Source organism: Globicephala melas, chromosome 4 (assembly GCF_963455315.2).
Source record: "Globicephala melas chromosome 4, mGloMel1.2, whole genome shotgun sequence".
NCBI classification, from domain to species: domain Eukaryota; kingdom Metazoa; phylum Chordata; class Mammalia; order Artiodactyla; family Delphinidae; genus Globicephala; species Globicephala melas.
Window position 1 is genome coordinate 11,437,372 of NC_083317.1, and position 15,556 is coordinate 11,452,927.

A 15,556-nucleotide genomic window follows, 5' to 3' on the forward strand; every position below is an offset into this window, starting at 1 on the left:
AAATCTTTCAGTGGAAGTGAATGTATACTTCATTAACTTTTCAAATGGACATTTCAATAATTATGTCAAAATATGACTGTCTTTTTTTTGTTTGTTTGGCTACATTGGGTCTTTGTTGCTGCACGCGGCTTTTTCTAGTTACAGCAAGCCGGGGCTACTCTTGATTGCAGTGTGCGGGCTTCTCATTGTGGTGGCTTCTCTTGTTATGGAGCACGGTCTCTAAGCGCGTGGGCTTCAGTAGTTGTGGCACGCGGGCTCTAGAGCGCAGGCTCAGTAGTTGTGGCGCACAGACTTCGTTGCTCTGCGGAATGTTGGATCTTCCCGGACCAGGGCTCAAACCTGTGTCCCCTGAATTGTCAGGTGGATTCTTAACCACTGTGCCACCAGGGAAGTCCCAGTATGACTGTCTTGAATCTGAGTTCCTTACTCAGAAGTCAACTTTTCCCAAAGTGTTAAGCTATCAATGTTATGATTGAAACTATCAGACTTAGTTATGTGCTATGTTATCTTGCCTGATTTTCAAATTAAAATAGACTTTTTATCTTTAGTTATATCACTTATAATTAAATCTAAAGTGTATGACCAGTTTTAATGCAAAAAATATATTTTAAGTGTCTGAATACAAAATGCTTCCTTGTTACTACATTAAAAAGTAAAGAGAACTAGTTTGAAGAATAAATTTTTATCAGATTACTATAAAATACATTTTCTCTCTCTCTCCCTCTCTCTCTTTAAACAAATCCTTTGTAAGTGAGATTATATAGTAAAGATGATGAACCAGCTGTAAAATTACAACTACTACCACATAAACATGATATCATCACCCTTCTTGGTGTTGGAGGCCACTGGGTAACGACAGAAGAAAACCTGCAGGTATTATCAGAAACAATAAAGCATTACTGATACACCAAAAGGATGCAATTAACAAAGAATAATGCTTAAGTCTTTTAGCAAGATGTGGCTAAATTTGTATAAATTCTGAATTATATCCTATTTTTAAAGAAATGTAGCTTTATTTGTTTTAACTTCTAGCTGTTGGCCAAATGTTGAAATATAGTGCTTAGCAAAGGAGTTCATTTAACTTTTATTTAGTGGTTTGGAAGTAGTGACATGAATTTTTTAATAGTGTTTCAAATAAGATTTTTTTCCTTAGTAACAAACATTCTTGTTGACATATACTTAAAATATTTCTATATAAAATTATGACAATTTCCTAATTCAAATTATAATTTACTATATATGTGTGTGTGTGTGTATGTGTGTGTATACACATTGTCTTCCAAAGTTACATTTCTCAACAAAATTCAATTCAAGTATTTTTATCATGGTTGATATGCAAATACCATAATTCTCATGTACCAATCTTCACCAATTTTCCAACTTCCTCATGAAGATGACTGGTGAGTAGCAACGAGAAATATCTCTCTCTCACACACCCCCGCACACATATACCTACTACTGCTTCATCACCTCTAGATTGGCCTTGCATTTGACCTTGCTGTTTCATCATTTTGGACAATGCATTAGAAAAGAAAACATTATAGTATGCATATTATTATTAAAGTTTGTGTGCTGATTATTTGTGATTTGGGTATTATTTAATTTGTGTAAAAGCTTTTCTGGCTGAAGATGCCAATCATTCTTCTGCTATTAAACTCACAGTAACTGATCATTCTTTGTGCATTCTATCCAAGCTGGATCCTCCAGATAGCCACTGCCTTTACCTCAAGGGAGCGACGGTGGCTTTCCTTAATGATGAAGTTTGGAATTTGTCAAATGTACAACAGGGAAAATATCTTTATATCCTTTTTTTCTACTGACTTGAGTTTCTGGCTTGAAATTTACCTTGTATTCTCATCATTAAGTTCTTTAATAATAATAATAATAATTAATAATAATAGCAACTAACTTTCATTGAACATGCCAAACAGTGTTCCCAGTGCTTTATAGGTATTAATTTATTTAAATATTAAAACAGCCCTGTGAAAGTTAAGTACTACATTATCCCTGTGTCACAGGTAAAGAAACTGAAGGACAGAAAGGTTAGTACATGCCTAAGGATGTAGCTAGCAAGTGGCAGGACAGGAATCACACCCAGGCAGTCTCGCTTGTTTCTGAATGAGAAACTATAGAATACATGGAAGAGTTTGCTTCATTTTTAACCCGGCATTATGGAAATTACAGATCACTTTGACAGGCTGCGTCTTTACTCCTATGGTGGTGCCATTGTGTTAAACATTTCAGAATAGTTATCAAAATTAAGAGTTTGTGGGGGGTTTTTTTGTTTTTTGGCGAGTTTTTTTTGGCTGCGCGGCTTGTGGGATCTTGGTTCCCCGAGCAGGAATTGAACCCGCCTCCCCTGCATTGGAAGGGCAGAGTCTTAACCACTGGACCACCAAGGAAGTCCCATGTGGGGTGTTTTTAAGAATATCAATACTAGGAAATCTTCATCAAATGAAGATGGGTTTGATTTTTTTAAATGGAAGTGATTCAGTAACAAATCTAGTGAATGAAATCGATCATTCCATTTTGGTAAAAGTAATGAAGAGTTTTCTTGAGAATATGAGAGCAGTTCCAAAAGAAAGGTCCAAACCTCTTTAGAGCAGGGTCAACTTAAGAATAAACGTTTTATTTCTAAGACGCCTGTTTTAAAGGCAGCTGTACTTGGTAAAAACTTTAATATAGTGGATAAAAATTAAGTTCTCATTACTTAATAGAATATAATTGTGCGTGAAGAAAGAGACTTGCACAACCGTATGTTTGTCTCACTGAATACCATTCTTTATTTTTATTAAATGTGCATTGTTACAAATGCGTGACGTGTACAAAGGCCAGCCTCCTCTAAGAGCAATGGCAGACTTAATACAGAGTTTTCAAATAGTTGAATAATATTTAATTAGTATACTGCATATGTTGAGTTTTAAAGAGTACACATTTCAAAACCAGAACGTCCCCTTAATGTAGTGAATGTGTGTGTTTAATGTATTTCTGATTAAATATTTTCATATTAAATTTGGAAAATAAACTTAATTTTCAACTTTCTAAAAGAATTCTTTAAATTTCAACTTTAAATAATGACACATTCAATAACATTGTAATTATCAAGAATACCATGGGATGTTAATGACAGAGACCATGTATTAAAAGTAACATAAGTTAGTATGTTTTGAATCTTTCATGTCAGAAGGTAGCCTGGCTGCTAAGCCTGCGTTACTTAATAACTTAAATCTCTCAGCTGCTCCCCTTTCTCCCCACCATGAGATTTTAACCTATTTGACAAATCCATGGACCATACTGAAACGTGCCATGTTCATATGAAATGTTAAACTTCCTGAATCAGACTTCAGTCCTCACTTGTGCACACCCCCTCAGTTGCATCACACATGAGCCAGTTGCTGCTTGTGATTTAACATAGCAATCTCCTTCCAGTTGTGTGATTATATGCCATAAATAATTCTCCTGTACTAGCAGTTATATAGACTCTCAGTTCTAATATTATAATTTCAAGTAAATGACTAGAGTTTTAAATTTTACCCTGCTTTTTAATTCTCTTAGTGGCATATATTACACACACAGATTATTAACTTTCCTGCATATGTATTTATTAGCTGGTTTAATAAATAAATGTGCACCCAAAGTAAGAGAGATAAGTGCTAAAATTGTTTTTTAACTAACAATAACATAAGTGGCGCTAAAATGAAACCCTGACCCCATTCTGTTACCATCCATTTGGGATAACACTAGTCATTACTTATGACAGGCATTAGGCTTCTTTCATCTCTTGTCCTTAGAAGTTTAGGCTCTATTATGTCACCGTCTCTCTCAAATCAGTTCCCCCATTTTCCTGTTTTAAAGGTAAACATGACAGCTTACAGAATTTCTATTAAAAAAAAAAATAGGTGACCTGCCTAGTACCTTCTGCTTATCAAATGGTTTTATTTACTCCTCTCTCCTTTACGTTGCCACCTTAACAGTCTTTCCAGCTACGTATCTTAAAAGATGTGATGGAGAAGTTATCAACTGGTGTTTTTAGGTATGCTAAATGACCAAATTATTGTTCTTGTTTATTTTTCTATTCTCCAGGAGATAAAATGGGCATTCCCATTTTTGTTTCCGCTTTCTCAGTACACCTCTTGCCTCCATATTTTATTATTTTGCTTAGATAAATAGCTGCTCTTTAGTATTTCTCGAAGTGTATATACACCAGTATGCATTCCCTAAGATAGACGTGGTTCGTTAGTTTTCCTTACTCCATTCCATACTGTACCTCACCCTTTGCTTATCCTCATCACCCCTCCCAAAGCAACTTGAAATAACCTACAGGTTGACAAGAAAGTACAATTTTTTTTTCAGCTGGATCTGTTTATCAAAAAAGAGAGAATGCATAAAATAGGTATTTTCCCTCCTTCAAAATTTAACTGCTTTTAACAGTGGAAATGGACAAATTTGATTTAAAGTAATAGAGTTGAACTATAGCAACTTTAAACTACTATGCTGTGTGCTCTGTTCATCTTTAACTAGACATTTCTAATAATTTCATTCTTCCTCAGACCTCAGTTGGATGAACCCATTCCACTATACGAGGCAAAAGTTACCATGGAAGTTGTTCAGAAAAATCAAGGAAGAAAGAAGCAAGTTGTTCAATTTTAATTTTGTTCTTTCTCAGACCTCAGTTGGATGAACCTATTCCAGTATTGAAGCCAGAGTTTCCTTGCAAATTGCTCAGAAAAGTCAAGGAAGATAAAAGCAAATTTTTATGTTTTTAAGCACGTTTTCCTGCTGAGACACGATGCTCAGAGTTATCTGAAGTATTTGAAAAGTATTTGGAAACAACGTACAGACGGGTCAAGACAATTCTAAAATTTAACATCTAAAGGGAATATTCTGAAAGCCTTTTAAATTATTGTTCCTATATATTTGCCTCTTATAAAATTCTTTACATGAAGAAGACTGCTTTCAGCAGAAGCCACGCTACTCTGATAAAGCTGTTGGAGTCTTGCTATGTCAAAATAACATTACTTTTGTTATCAACTCCATTCTCAACCCCTTCCTTCTTTAACATCCTTTGCTGTCGTAATTTAATACTTTGAATATATTTTCAAGTCTCAAAGGATCTAGCCCATTGAAAGCTAAATTTTTTTTTCAAATATTCATTCACTCCAGGGTTTCCTCAGGATCGAACGGGAGCATCACGGTAACTCGTCCGTGACCACTGCAGTGTTTGCGTGGAAGGCTGCAGTGCCGATGCTTGGGAAGCGGGGCGGGAGACTGCGCTTGCGTAGCCGGCGTGCTGATTTCCTGTTGGGGCTCTCTGTTTCGGGGGAAGGGGAAGGAGGCCCAGGCCTCCCTCCAGCTCTGGACGTCGCCGCTGCGCTCTGGAAGCTTATCGAAGGGGCAGCTCAAGTGTGACGTTTCGTTTTCATCCTGGCGCCGTGCCTGGGGCTCATCACACCCTGCTGCGGATTTGAACAGCGCTCATCTATTCCGGTGCGCAGGACCGCGTGCTTCCCAGCCACCTAGCACCCGGCGACCCGACTACAGCCGAGGACCCAACCAGACCGCCAACGCGGCGTCCGGCGAGGCCCAGGGCCCTCTCGTGCCCTCGGCCTCAGAGGAACACAGCCGGGGGCGGGGCCTCGCGAGCGCCGTACGGCACACGCGCCGAGAGACGCCGCGAGGGCGGGGCTACGTCGGGGCGGGGCCGCGGCGCGCGGGAAGCGCCAGGGGTTGCTGCGGGTCGGGTCCTCGGCCTGCGAGGCGCGTGATGGCACTGTCGGTGCCCGGCTACTCGCCCAGTTTCAAAAGGCCGCCAGAGACATTGCGGCTCCGACGGAAAAGGGGCCGGAGCCTTGGGGCCGCCTCTCCGACCGAGGAGCGGCCCGAGCCGGCGACCCGCCGCGCCGCCCTGACGGCCGGGCTGCCCCTCCGCCCTTTCCCGGCAGCGGGCAGAGGCGGCGGCGGCCCGGCCGTGTCCCGAAGGAACCCCTTCGCCCGCCTGGACAACCGGCCGCGGGCCGCCGCCGAGCCTCCCAGCGTGCCGTCCCGCGGCCAGCAGGAGGCGCCGGGCCCGGTGAGTGTCTTCGTGCCTGGGAGCCGAGGGGCTCTCGTAGTTCGTGGGTCGATTCGGCTGTGAAGTAGAGATGGCGGGTTCTTGCGTTCCAGGAGCGAAATGGGCGCGAAGCCGAAGCCGCCCGCGGCCTCAGGGGGCCCCGAGCCCTGGGGGTGGCTGCCCTGCGAGGTCGGGGCGGCGTGAAGTGCGCTTCACAAGCTGCCGCGGGACTTGCGGGGCCTTCCCATCCTGAGGAGTGGACCCCGCCGCCCCGCCCTGCGCGCGGCGGGGGAGTTTGGGCTGCAGCCGTCTGGTGGGGGGTTGGAGATCAGTGGGAAGAGAGCTTCGAGTAATCCTGGCACTACTCCTGGAAGGCCACCGTTTGATGGGAAGGTTACAGGACCCTCTTTCCTGCGTGATTCAGTGCCTGCCTTCTCACACGCTCAAAATTGTTCTGGGGTTGGGGGAATGTTGAGTATTGATGGGGTCAGAATTTACTAGTATTTGTCTTACCCCACAACCTTTTGGATCTTTTGAACTGAGATTATTGATTACTGAGTTCTTAGTTGCGCAAATCACCTGCCCTTTTCTTGGTCCATTTTGATAGTAAAGTTCAGGCACAAAACAAGTGAAATCCTCTGTTATACTGATTTGCGCTCACGTGAATTCCTGCACTTGCTGAGAAACTTGTATGCCAGGTGAAGGTCTACATGTTTAAAGCGAACTCCAGCATCATTTATAATTTAAAAGGACCATTTTTTAACCTCAGTTTTTAGATTCTAATCGAGAAAATGATTTGCTCTGGGAAGAGAAGATTCCTGAAAGAACAGCCGTTACTGAATTACCCCAGGTAATACTTTTTAAATGTCATTAGAGTGTATATTCTTATAACATAAGTGTATACTTCTCAGAAGTGTTTTACTTGGAAAATAGTTTCACAGAGAGCCCCAAGTGATCATCTCTACCAGGGTTGAAAAGATGGCAGGCGTCAGCCTTGGTAAAGGACTTTTATGTTGTGGTAATGTTTATAATGGCACCAGTGCCAAAGCAGGCGTAGATGTGGGTTTTCTTTCTGCCCCCAACAGTTCTCACGCTCTTCTGTAGGTAGTGACAACTCCAGCTCATCACTCAGAGCCAGTGCCTCCAGGCTCAGCTGCTTTTTGAACTTAATCTTTCACTGCATCTTCAAACCAAATCCCCAAATTAGTTCCACAGGTTGTGGTATATCACTGAACCTCCCTACCACCACCATACACACAGAAACGCTTCTTGATTCCATTCCTCAGCTGCTTCTTTCGTGATAGTTTAACAAATGCATAGATTGTCCTAATGGGAGCAGGCTAGAAGAGTTCCCAAGACCCAGTCTCCCTTCCTTGCAAATAAATGGCCTTTGGGTCTCTTGGAAATAGTTCCCTCTTCCCCGTTATTTTTTAATAATGTCATCTAGAAGAATTATTGTAACGTGGAGAATACTGACTTGACAGCAAAACAGTTGGGGAGGAATTTTTGAGGTCGGCAAATGCTTCTTAAATATGGCCTCTGAGAACCCAACCTAAGTTACCTGCAAGAGCAACTTAGACCTGGTTCCAGAGTTTTAGAGGCTTAAAAAGTGCTTTTTAAAAAATACTTGGAAGATTTCTGCTTTGATAGCAGTATCAATAGTAGATGTTTTTAAATCATGATCGTGAAAATAGTACGTCTCTTGTAACTAAACTATATAGAACTATAATAAACTAAAAAGTGAAACCTGCCCTTCCACCAGCCTCAACAAGAAATTCCCACTTTCCAGAGATAACATCACTGTTAATGGTTTAGTGTGGCTCTTTCCAGACTCTTTCACAGTGTGTAGTATATGTTCAGTGTTATTTATTGTACCGTTCATAACATTTTGAAATTTCAGTGGTCATGAGTATGTTAGTTGATGAATTCTATAGATTGAAGGGGTTTTTTCCATGGTACTCTACTAATTTTTGTGTTCTTTGTTTTCTGAAAGACTCCTCATGTATCATTCTCCGAATCTGATATTCCGTCCTCAGAAAGTACTGAGTTACCTGTGGACTGGAGTATTAAAACTCGACTCCTTTTCGCCTCTTCTCAACCCTTTACCTGGGCAGATCATTTGAAAGCACAGGAAGAGGCTCAAGGTGTCATCCAGCATTGTAGGGCAACAGAAGTTACTTTGCCTCAAAGTATACAGGTAATTCTGTAAGAAAATAGCTATGCTTAAAAGTAACAAATTAAGTGTAAAATGTTCTTCTCTGCAAAATATCAGAGATATTTCCTTCCATTAAGTTTTTCTTTTGACATTTAAAGACACAGAGACTTGGGAAATTTTTTGTTTCCCAAATGCTGCTTTCATACTGTTTTTTAAATCAGATTTAGTAACTGCCTGTTAAATTTATAGACCTGTTCTGAGAATTAGTCACTGCTGCAGGCAGGAATTGTTTGAACTACACTATCCTTTTCTAAGGCCTTTTGAGAAAGAAAACATAAGAAAATGAAAAGCAATTGAGGAGTAGGATTGCAAAGACAGATCGGTTATTTTACTGGTTTTCTCACATAATGTATACTGTATTTTTTAAATGCACTAATTCTTACCACCTGGGTGATGGTCTGTTGTAAATTTACAAGAGTTAATGAGTGCTAGAAAGGTTTTAGAGAAATGTAATTGCATTACTTTCAAGCAGCTCATCAACTCAAACTAGGTTAAAAGAGATTACCTGAAAGAGGCCTTGGTACATCTTTTTTGATAAATAGATCCATATGATTTGTGATTGGGATTATCGGTTTTTATTGGCTACTTTTGAAACAGTGCTATGAGGGGAGGGGGTTGAATATAGTGTTACACACACGCACGCGCACACACACACATCCAGCCACCCACCTACCACCGCCACAGCCGCCACTCCCCACCACCACCACCCGCCCTGGTGATAAAGAGTGATAGTCACTGTTCTCAAGGATGGTAGAGACAGGCGAATATTCCCATCTGCGTCTAAGCATCCCTTCTGGTATGTGGTTTAACAGACTGTAATGGCTGGGAAGGAAGGTTTTCCCAAACAATAATAAACTACATTTTAGCCCCTGTAACAGTTATTAACACTTTCTTACAGGAAGCAGTAAAGATCCTGAGAATAAGTGTTTGGTATATTCAGTGTCTTTTTAATTAAATTCTGTACTTCTACTGGGGCAAGAACTGTCCAATATCATCTTTGTATTTTAGGATCCCAAACTCTCCACTGAGCTCCGTTGTGCCTTCCAGCAGAGCCTTATCTATTGGCTCCACCCTGCCTTGTCTTGGCTACCATTGTTCCCTCGTATTGGAGCTGACAGAAAAATGGCTGGAAAGACAAACCCTTGGTCAAATGATGAAACCCTGCAACACATTTTAATGAGTGACTGGTAAGATTAGTAAAAATTTGTGCAACCCCTTTTCGCAGTATTGTCTCCTTATTTTATTTATGATGTGGAGATGAGCAGTAGTAGATGGATTTCTGTGTCCTTCTGAATTATTTTATTTAAACTGTAATAACTAACATTTAAATTGTTTACTTTTGGGTAATTCCCTGGCGGTCCAGTGGTTGGGACTTGGCGCTTTCACTTCTGTGGCCCAGGTTCAATCCTGGTCAGGGAACTAAGATCCCACATGCTGCGTGGTGCAGCCAAAAAGAAAAAAAATGTTAATTGTTTATTTTTTTTAGCTCTTATTCACTCTTTTTTTTAATTTTAATTTTTTTTTGGCCACACTGCACAGCTTGTGGGATCTTAGTTCCCTGACCAAAGGGATCGAACCCATGCTCCCTGCAGTGGAAGCGCAGAGTACTAACCACCAGATGGGGAGGGAATTCCCAGCTCTTGTTCACTCTTTACGTAGTTGTGGAATATATATATAAGTGTTTGATAAATATATAGAGACCTAATTCTTTAACGTTGTTATACTTTTTGCCAGTAGCTGCTTCCCTTCCCATCAGTGGAAGGTACTTATTAAAAGTCAGCAATCAGGGCTTCCCTGGGGGTGCAGTGGTTGAGAGTCCGCCTGCCGATGCAGGGGACACGGGTTCGTGCCCCGGTCTGGGAAGATCCCACATGCCGCGGAGCGGCTGGGCCCGTGAGCCATGGCCGCTGAGCCTGCGCGTCCGGAGCCTGTGCTCTGCAATGGGAGAGGCCACAACAGTGAGAGGCCCGCATACCGCAAAAAAAAAAAAAAAGCTTTAAAAAAGTCAGCAACCAGGGCTTCCCTGGTAGCGAAGTGGTTAAGAATCCGCCTGCCAATGCAGGGGACACGGGTTCGAGCCCTGGTCCGGGACGATCCCACATGCCGCGGAGCAACTAAGCCGGCAGGCCGCAACTACTGAAGCCCGCGTGCCGCAGCTACCAAAGCCCGCACACCTAAAGCCCCCGTGCTCCGCAACAAGAGAAGCCACTGCAATGAGAAGCCCGTGCACCGCAACAAAGAGTAGCCCCCCGCTTGCTGCAACCAGAGAAAAGCCCGTGCGCAGCAACAAAGACCCAACACAGCCAAAAATAAATAAAATAAAATAAATTTATTTAAAAAACAAAAGTCAGCAACCAGTTATCAATTAAGTTTTGTTTAAAGACAAAATGGCTAGTGTTTAAATGGTAAACACTGTTCGTTAAAGTATTTAGAAGTCATCAGTGAGTCCTGTGACCAATTTCAGTCCTTTAAAAAGCCAAGTTCTATGTCATGGCAAAAATTCAGACCATTATCTGTAATATTTGTGTTTTAAATCAGGTGAGTATCAAATTAAATTATACAAAAACTATTTTAGATGTTGAGTTAGTTTTAACAATGCCTAAAGCAAAATGTTTTTCTTCATAGGTGTGTGAGCTTTACTTCTCTGTATAATCTGCTGAAGACAAAACTTTGCCCCTATTTCTACGTTTGTACCTATCAGTTTACTATCCTTTTCCGTGCAGCGGGATTAGCAGGAGATGATGTAATCACGGCTCTCATGTCTCCTACAACTAGAGGTATAAGAGAAGCTATGAAAAACGAAGGTAAAACTATAGGTTTAAAGTGAGAATACCACACTATATAGTAAACACTCCTTAAAAGCTAAAATTTGAACTGTCTTTTAGCAGTTGAATTATCTTCTACCAGTTCTATCTAATTGTTTTAAGAATTATTTTATTCATTTTTTAATTTTTTTTCCAGCGTTTAATTAAGCTGTCCATTATACATAGCTTTAAGTTGTGTTCCCTTCTCTGATCTCTAAACATATATCAAGCTGGAATGTCCCAATCTGAATATACTCCTATAGAAATTCTTTTATAATACAAATTATCTACCCCCTTTTGATAACATGATCTTTAAAGAGGCTCAACTCATTAGTGGGTCATGAAATCTATTCAGTGGACTCATTCAGCACCTTATAAAAAAATGAAATAGAGTAGTATATACTTGATGAAAGAGTACCACATGTAGTGAGACTATGTATTGTCCTGAACCATTTGTTTCAAGGAGATATGTGTGTTGTGAGCTGCCGTCAAGAAAGCATGAAAAGTACTGCTTTAATACATCAGGAGTAAAAACTCATTTTCAAATATACTCTCTACAAGTCGGGCACGCCTGTTTAATTCCTTCAGATTATATTAAAGAAAACATAGTTACATTTTTCTTTTCTCATGTAGGTATTGAATTTTCTTTGCCTTTAATAAAAGAAAGTGGCCATGAGAAGAGGAAAGCGTCTGGAACAAGCTTGGGACATGGGGAGTATGTGATTAAAATAACCTTTTACATCATCTGGTGACTTATGGATTCAGTGTAGAGGAAATAGCTTTAGGAAATGGGAACCCTGACTAACTATAGCAATTTCCTAGGGAGCAAGCAGTCAGCGATGAGGATGAAGAAGAAAGTTTTTCCTGGCTGGAAGAGATGGGTGTGCAAGATAAAATTAAAAAACCAGATGTACTTTCTATCAAGCTGTATCCTTTCAGTTGCTGTTAACTAGAATTTATTTTCATTGAATTAAGTTAGCAATGTAATTTTTTTTTTTTTTTTTGGCCGTGCCACACAGCATGCGGGATCTTAGTTCCCCAACCAGTTGCCCCCTGAAGTGGAAGCGCAGATTCCTAACCACTGGACCGCCGGGGAATTCCCTTGAGCAATGTAATACTGACTGACAGTTTTATTTAACTATAAACTTAAACTATCTTTAAGATATTAAAACTGATACTCCATCATGACATTAAAAAACCCCTAAGTACCAAAAAGCCATGAACAATTATTAAACTTTTTTAAGTGAAAATATTCTATTTTGGTTAAGTTTGTGAGGGAACTGGAACATATTTTTGACTAGAGGAGAAATCAGTTTTTGTTAGGTATCAATTTCTAGCTAATTCAGATGGTCAAAAAAATCATTTTGATCATTCAGATGCCTTATAATTGCAGTGAAGAGGATTAGCAAGAGCATTTCCAGTTTGGAGTGGGGGAAGAGGGTTCCAGGTGATTCAGGATTAAGATAACTGCTGTTCCTTTTGGTATGGGATTTGCATTTGCAGTTTCCTTGATTGTCATGTCCAGGCGTAAAGAGATACATGAAGTACAAATGGATCACAGACCCGAGTCTGTTGTGTTGGTGAAGGGAACGAATACCTTTACATTGCTAAATTTTTTGATCAACTGTAAGAGTTTAATCGCTACCTCAGGTCCCCAGGCAGGACTTCCACCAACCCTCTTATCACCTATAGCTTTCCGAGGCGCCACAATGCAAATGCTTAAGGTAATAAAAAAAAAAAAAGAAATTCTACACTGATCCTCATAACCTAGCTTTTAAAGACATACTTTTCCTTTTTTGATACAATAAATTCTGTATTTTAGTAACTCCTGACATTTTTACATGGTGCGTATTTTCTTTTTCTTTCCTCCCAGTAAAAAAATTCCTTGATATAAAGTTATTATCAAAGGAATTATATGAAAAGTTATATTTGAATTATTGCCATAAGGAAAAGTTGCTTTCTTAAAGTTTGTCTTTCATAACCAGTGAAAGAATAGAGCCAAGAATGTTATGTTAAATTATAGGTGGTCTCAAAAACTGGATCATGGATAAGTGAAAAGAATAACTATATATCCATATTGTTGAAGAATTACACATGTAATTTTCATGTGTTACATATGCTGAAGGTAATAGCAACAGAATCTAATTTTTATTTTCCTAATATTATGCATTGAAAGTGCATTAATCAGAAAGGATACCATATTAAAGTTACATTCTCTAGAACTAATACTTAAATTGACAGCCTCATAACTTGGAGGAGAGGATGCTGGAAACAGAATTACTGAACATTTTTTACTCATGTAACATTCTTTTGATGTCTTATGAACTACTTTTGTTCCTTAACTGTTAAAGAGAGGAATACCCAAATGAGAAGTTATTGATCACATTTTTAGTTAGGGACAAAAGCTTGAGAGATGACCATAATTTTCTTTAAATTATTTTTGAAGGCGCGAAGTGTAAACGTGAAGACACAAGCTCCTTCTGGATACAGAGATCAATTTAGTTTGGAGATTACAGGTCCTATCATGCCTCATTCTCTACATTCAATGACTATGCTACTCAGATCTTCACAGAGTGGGTCATTTTCTGCAGGACTGTATACACATGAGCCAACTGCTGTATTTAATATCTGCCCACCAAAGGATAAAGTACTGGATAAGGTAAGTAGACAGCTGGTAAACACATTTAGTTGCAGTTTTCTCAACCTAAATGGATGAAGTCAGTCATTTATGATGAGCCAAACTGGTGTTTCAAGTTATTAAACTGTACTGCTTAATATTATCAATTACAATTACTAAGAGGGAAGGGATAATGACTATAAAGTATTTTTGTGTGTGAGGTAAATTTTATGAATTCAGGCTGTTGTATTCAACACTGACTAAAGAACTTCCCAAACAAAAGGCAAGTTTTCATTGTTCTCTCAGATCCAGAACCTAACAGTGCCTGCTTGCTTACTGTGGGGGTGGGGGTAAATAAATAATTATGGGTGTTTATTTAGCTGCATAGGCCTTTTTTTCTATAGAACTTTTTCTTAGATTCGGGGAGGGATGAGCTGCTTGTTTCATGTGATTCAGCAGTTTCTAGATATGTATCCACACTTTAATAAAACTGAAGTAGCTGCTTTACAACATATCTGCCTTTAATTTTGGACATATAGCTTTTTACTTAGAGGTAATGAGACCTTTAAAACTATTTTTATCCGTTTGCCAGACTTATAAAAATAACCAAAATTATTATTTTTGGATGCTGTCATTATGCAGAAATTCTTAGGATGAGCTTCTATTGATAATGATAACAATGAATTTGCCCTTACTGAATAAGGCATCTATTTGTCAAAGAGCCCATGGTAATTTTAAAAACTCATCAGTGCTCAAGGACTCTGACAGTGCTTTTTACTGACTTGCATACATATTTCCACAGGAGGCTGTTCATGAGGAGCTTGCCAACTGTGGATTGCACCCTAAAACTCTGGACCACCTTAGTCAAACACCGATACTGGGGAAATCATCTTTACGGCATGTGGCAATGAGTGACTACATTTATAATTGGAGATCCTGAACACCAAAGTAAGCCTAAAAGGAATCTTTGAGGAAAAAAGCCTTCTAGCAAGGAAATTCAAGATACTTGTATCTTTGGCTTTAAAGTTCACTTTGGAAGTTTAAAGGAATATAGCTTTAAAAATACTCAAATGTTTACAAACATTAACCTTTTACAATACTTTCATTACATGCACTAAGCAGTAAATAGGATTAAGGTTTCAAAATCAACATTTGTTTTTACTTTTTTGATTAAATATTCAGATATGAAGATAAACTTTTTAAAAACTTCAAAAACCAGGCTTCCTTGGTGGCGCAGTGGTTGAGCGTCCGCCTGCCGATGCAGGGGACACAGGTTCGTGCCCCGGTCCGGGAAGATCCCACATGCCACGGAGCGGCTGGACCCGTGGGCCGTGGCCGCTGAGCCTGCCCGTCCGGAGCCTGTGCTCCGCAACGGGAGAGGCCACAACAGTGAGGGGCCCGCGTACCGCAAAAAAAAAAAAAAAAAAAAAACTTCAAAAACCTTGAATGAAAATTCTAGATCCATTAACCTAATTATAAATTGGGTAGAAAACTGAGCGTTTCCTTGCAAATGGAAGTTGAGGCTTAGTATCAATTATCTCATGCCATTGTGACTAACAGCATCAGGGCAAAACGATCTTTAACAAGTTCCTTAGGATTATTAGCAAGTTCTAGTTATAAAGGTAGAAAACAAATGTAGACAGTATCTACTGAGCTGATTGTTGACGCTTCCACCTTAGTTGTTTTCCTACCTGTTTACAATTCCTCTATTCTCCATACATATTACTTGTTTTAATGCATGTTAACTCAGATGAGGGTATTTTGTATTCCATATAGAATAGGATTAAGAGTTGTAAAGTATGCTCAGCTGTCATGACGAAGTAGTATTTAATATGTTCTTGTAGGTATTTGTGTATGTGTGTGTATATATA

General features: G+C 39.8%; 2 protein-coding genes across 4 annotated transcripts in view; both read left to right on the forward strand.

Annotated features, from left to right (window-relative positions):
• The window catches only part of CRYZL1 (crystallin zeta like 1), a 34,748-nt gene extending 29,635 nt beyond the window's left edge, over positions 1 to 5,113 (forward strand). For 2 of the 3 annotated variants that reach the window (XM_030880812.3, XM_030880817.3), the window contains 4 exons: positions 752 to 873; positions 1,695 to 1,800; positions 3,988 to 4,033; positions 4,551 to 5,113. In XM_030880812.3, coding sequence (XP_030736672.1) covers positions 752 to 873; positions 1,695 to 1,800; positions 3,988 to 4,033; positions 4,551 to 4,650 — 374 coding nt within the window. In that variant the 3' untranslated portion in view covers positions 4,651 to 5,113. Of the gene's footprint in view, positions 1 to 751; positions 874 to 1,694; positions 1,801 to 3,983; positions 4,034 to 4,550 lie in introns of all 3 variants that reach the window. The other variant, XM_030880815.3, reaches the window with a different exon arrangement.
• Positions 5,114 to 5,260: 147 nt separating this feature from the next.
• On the forward strand, positions 5,261 to 15,125 carry DONSON (DNA replication fork stabilization factor DONSON). The gene is made up of 10 exons (XM_030880809.2): positions 5,261 to 6,070; positions 6,819 to 6,899; positions 8,043 to 8,246; positions 9,273 to 9,451; positions 10,890 to 11,068; positions 11,702 to 11,783; positions 11,891 to 11,995; positions 12,594 to 12,792; positions 13,515 to 13,727; positions 14,488 to 15,125. The coding sequence occupies exons 1-10, from the start codon at positions 5,765 to 5,767 to the stop codon at positions 14,623 to 14,625; spliced, it is 1,686 nt and encodes a 561-aa protein (XP_030736669.1). The 5' UTR covers positions 5,261 to 5,764; the 3' UTR covers positions 14,626 to 15,125.
• The last annotated feature ends 431 nt before the right edge of the window (positions 15,126 to 15,556 follow it).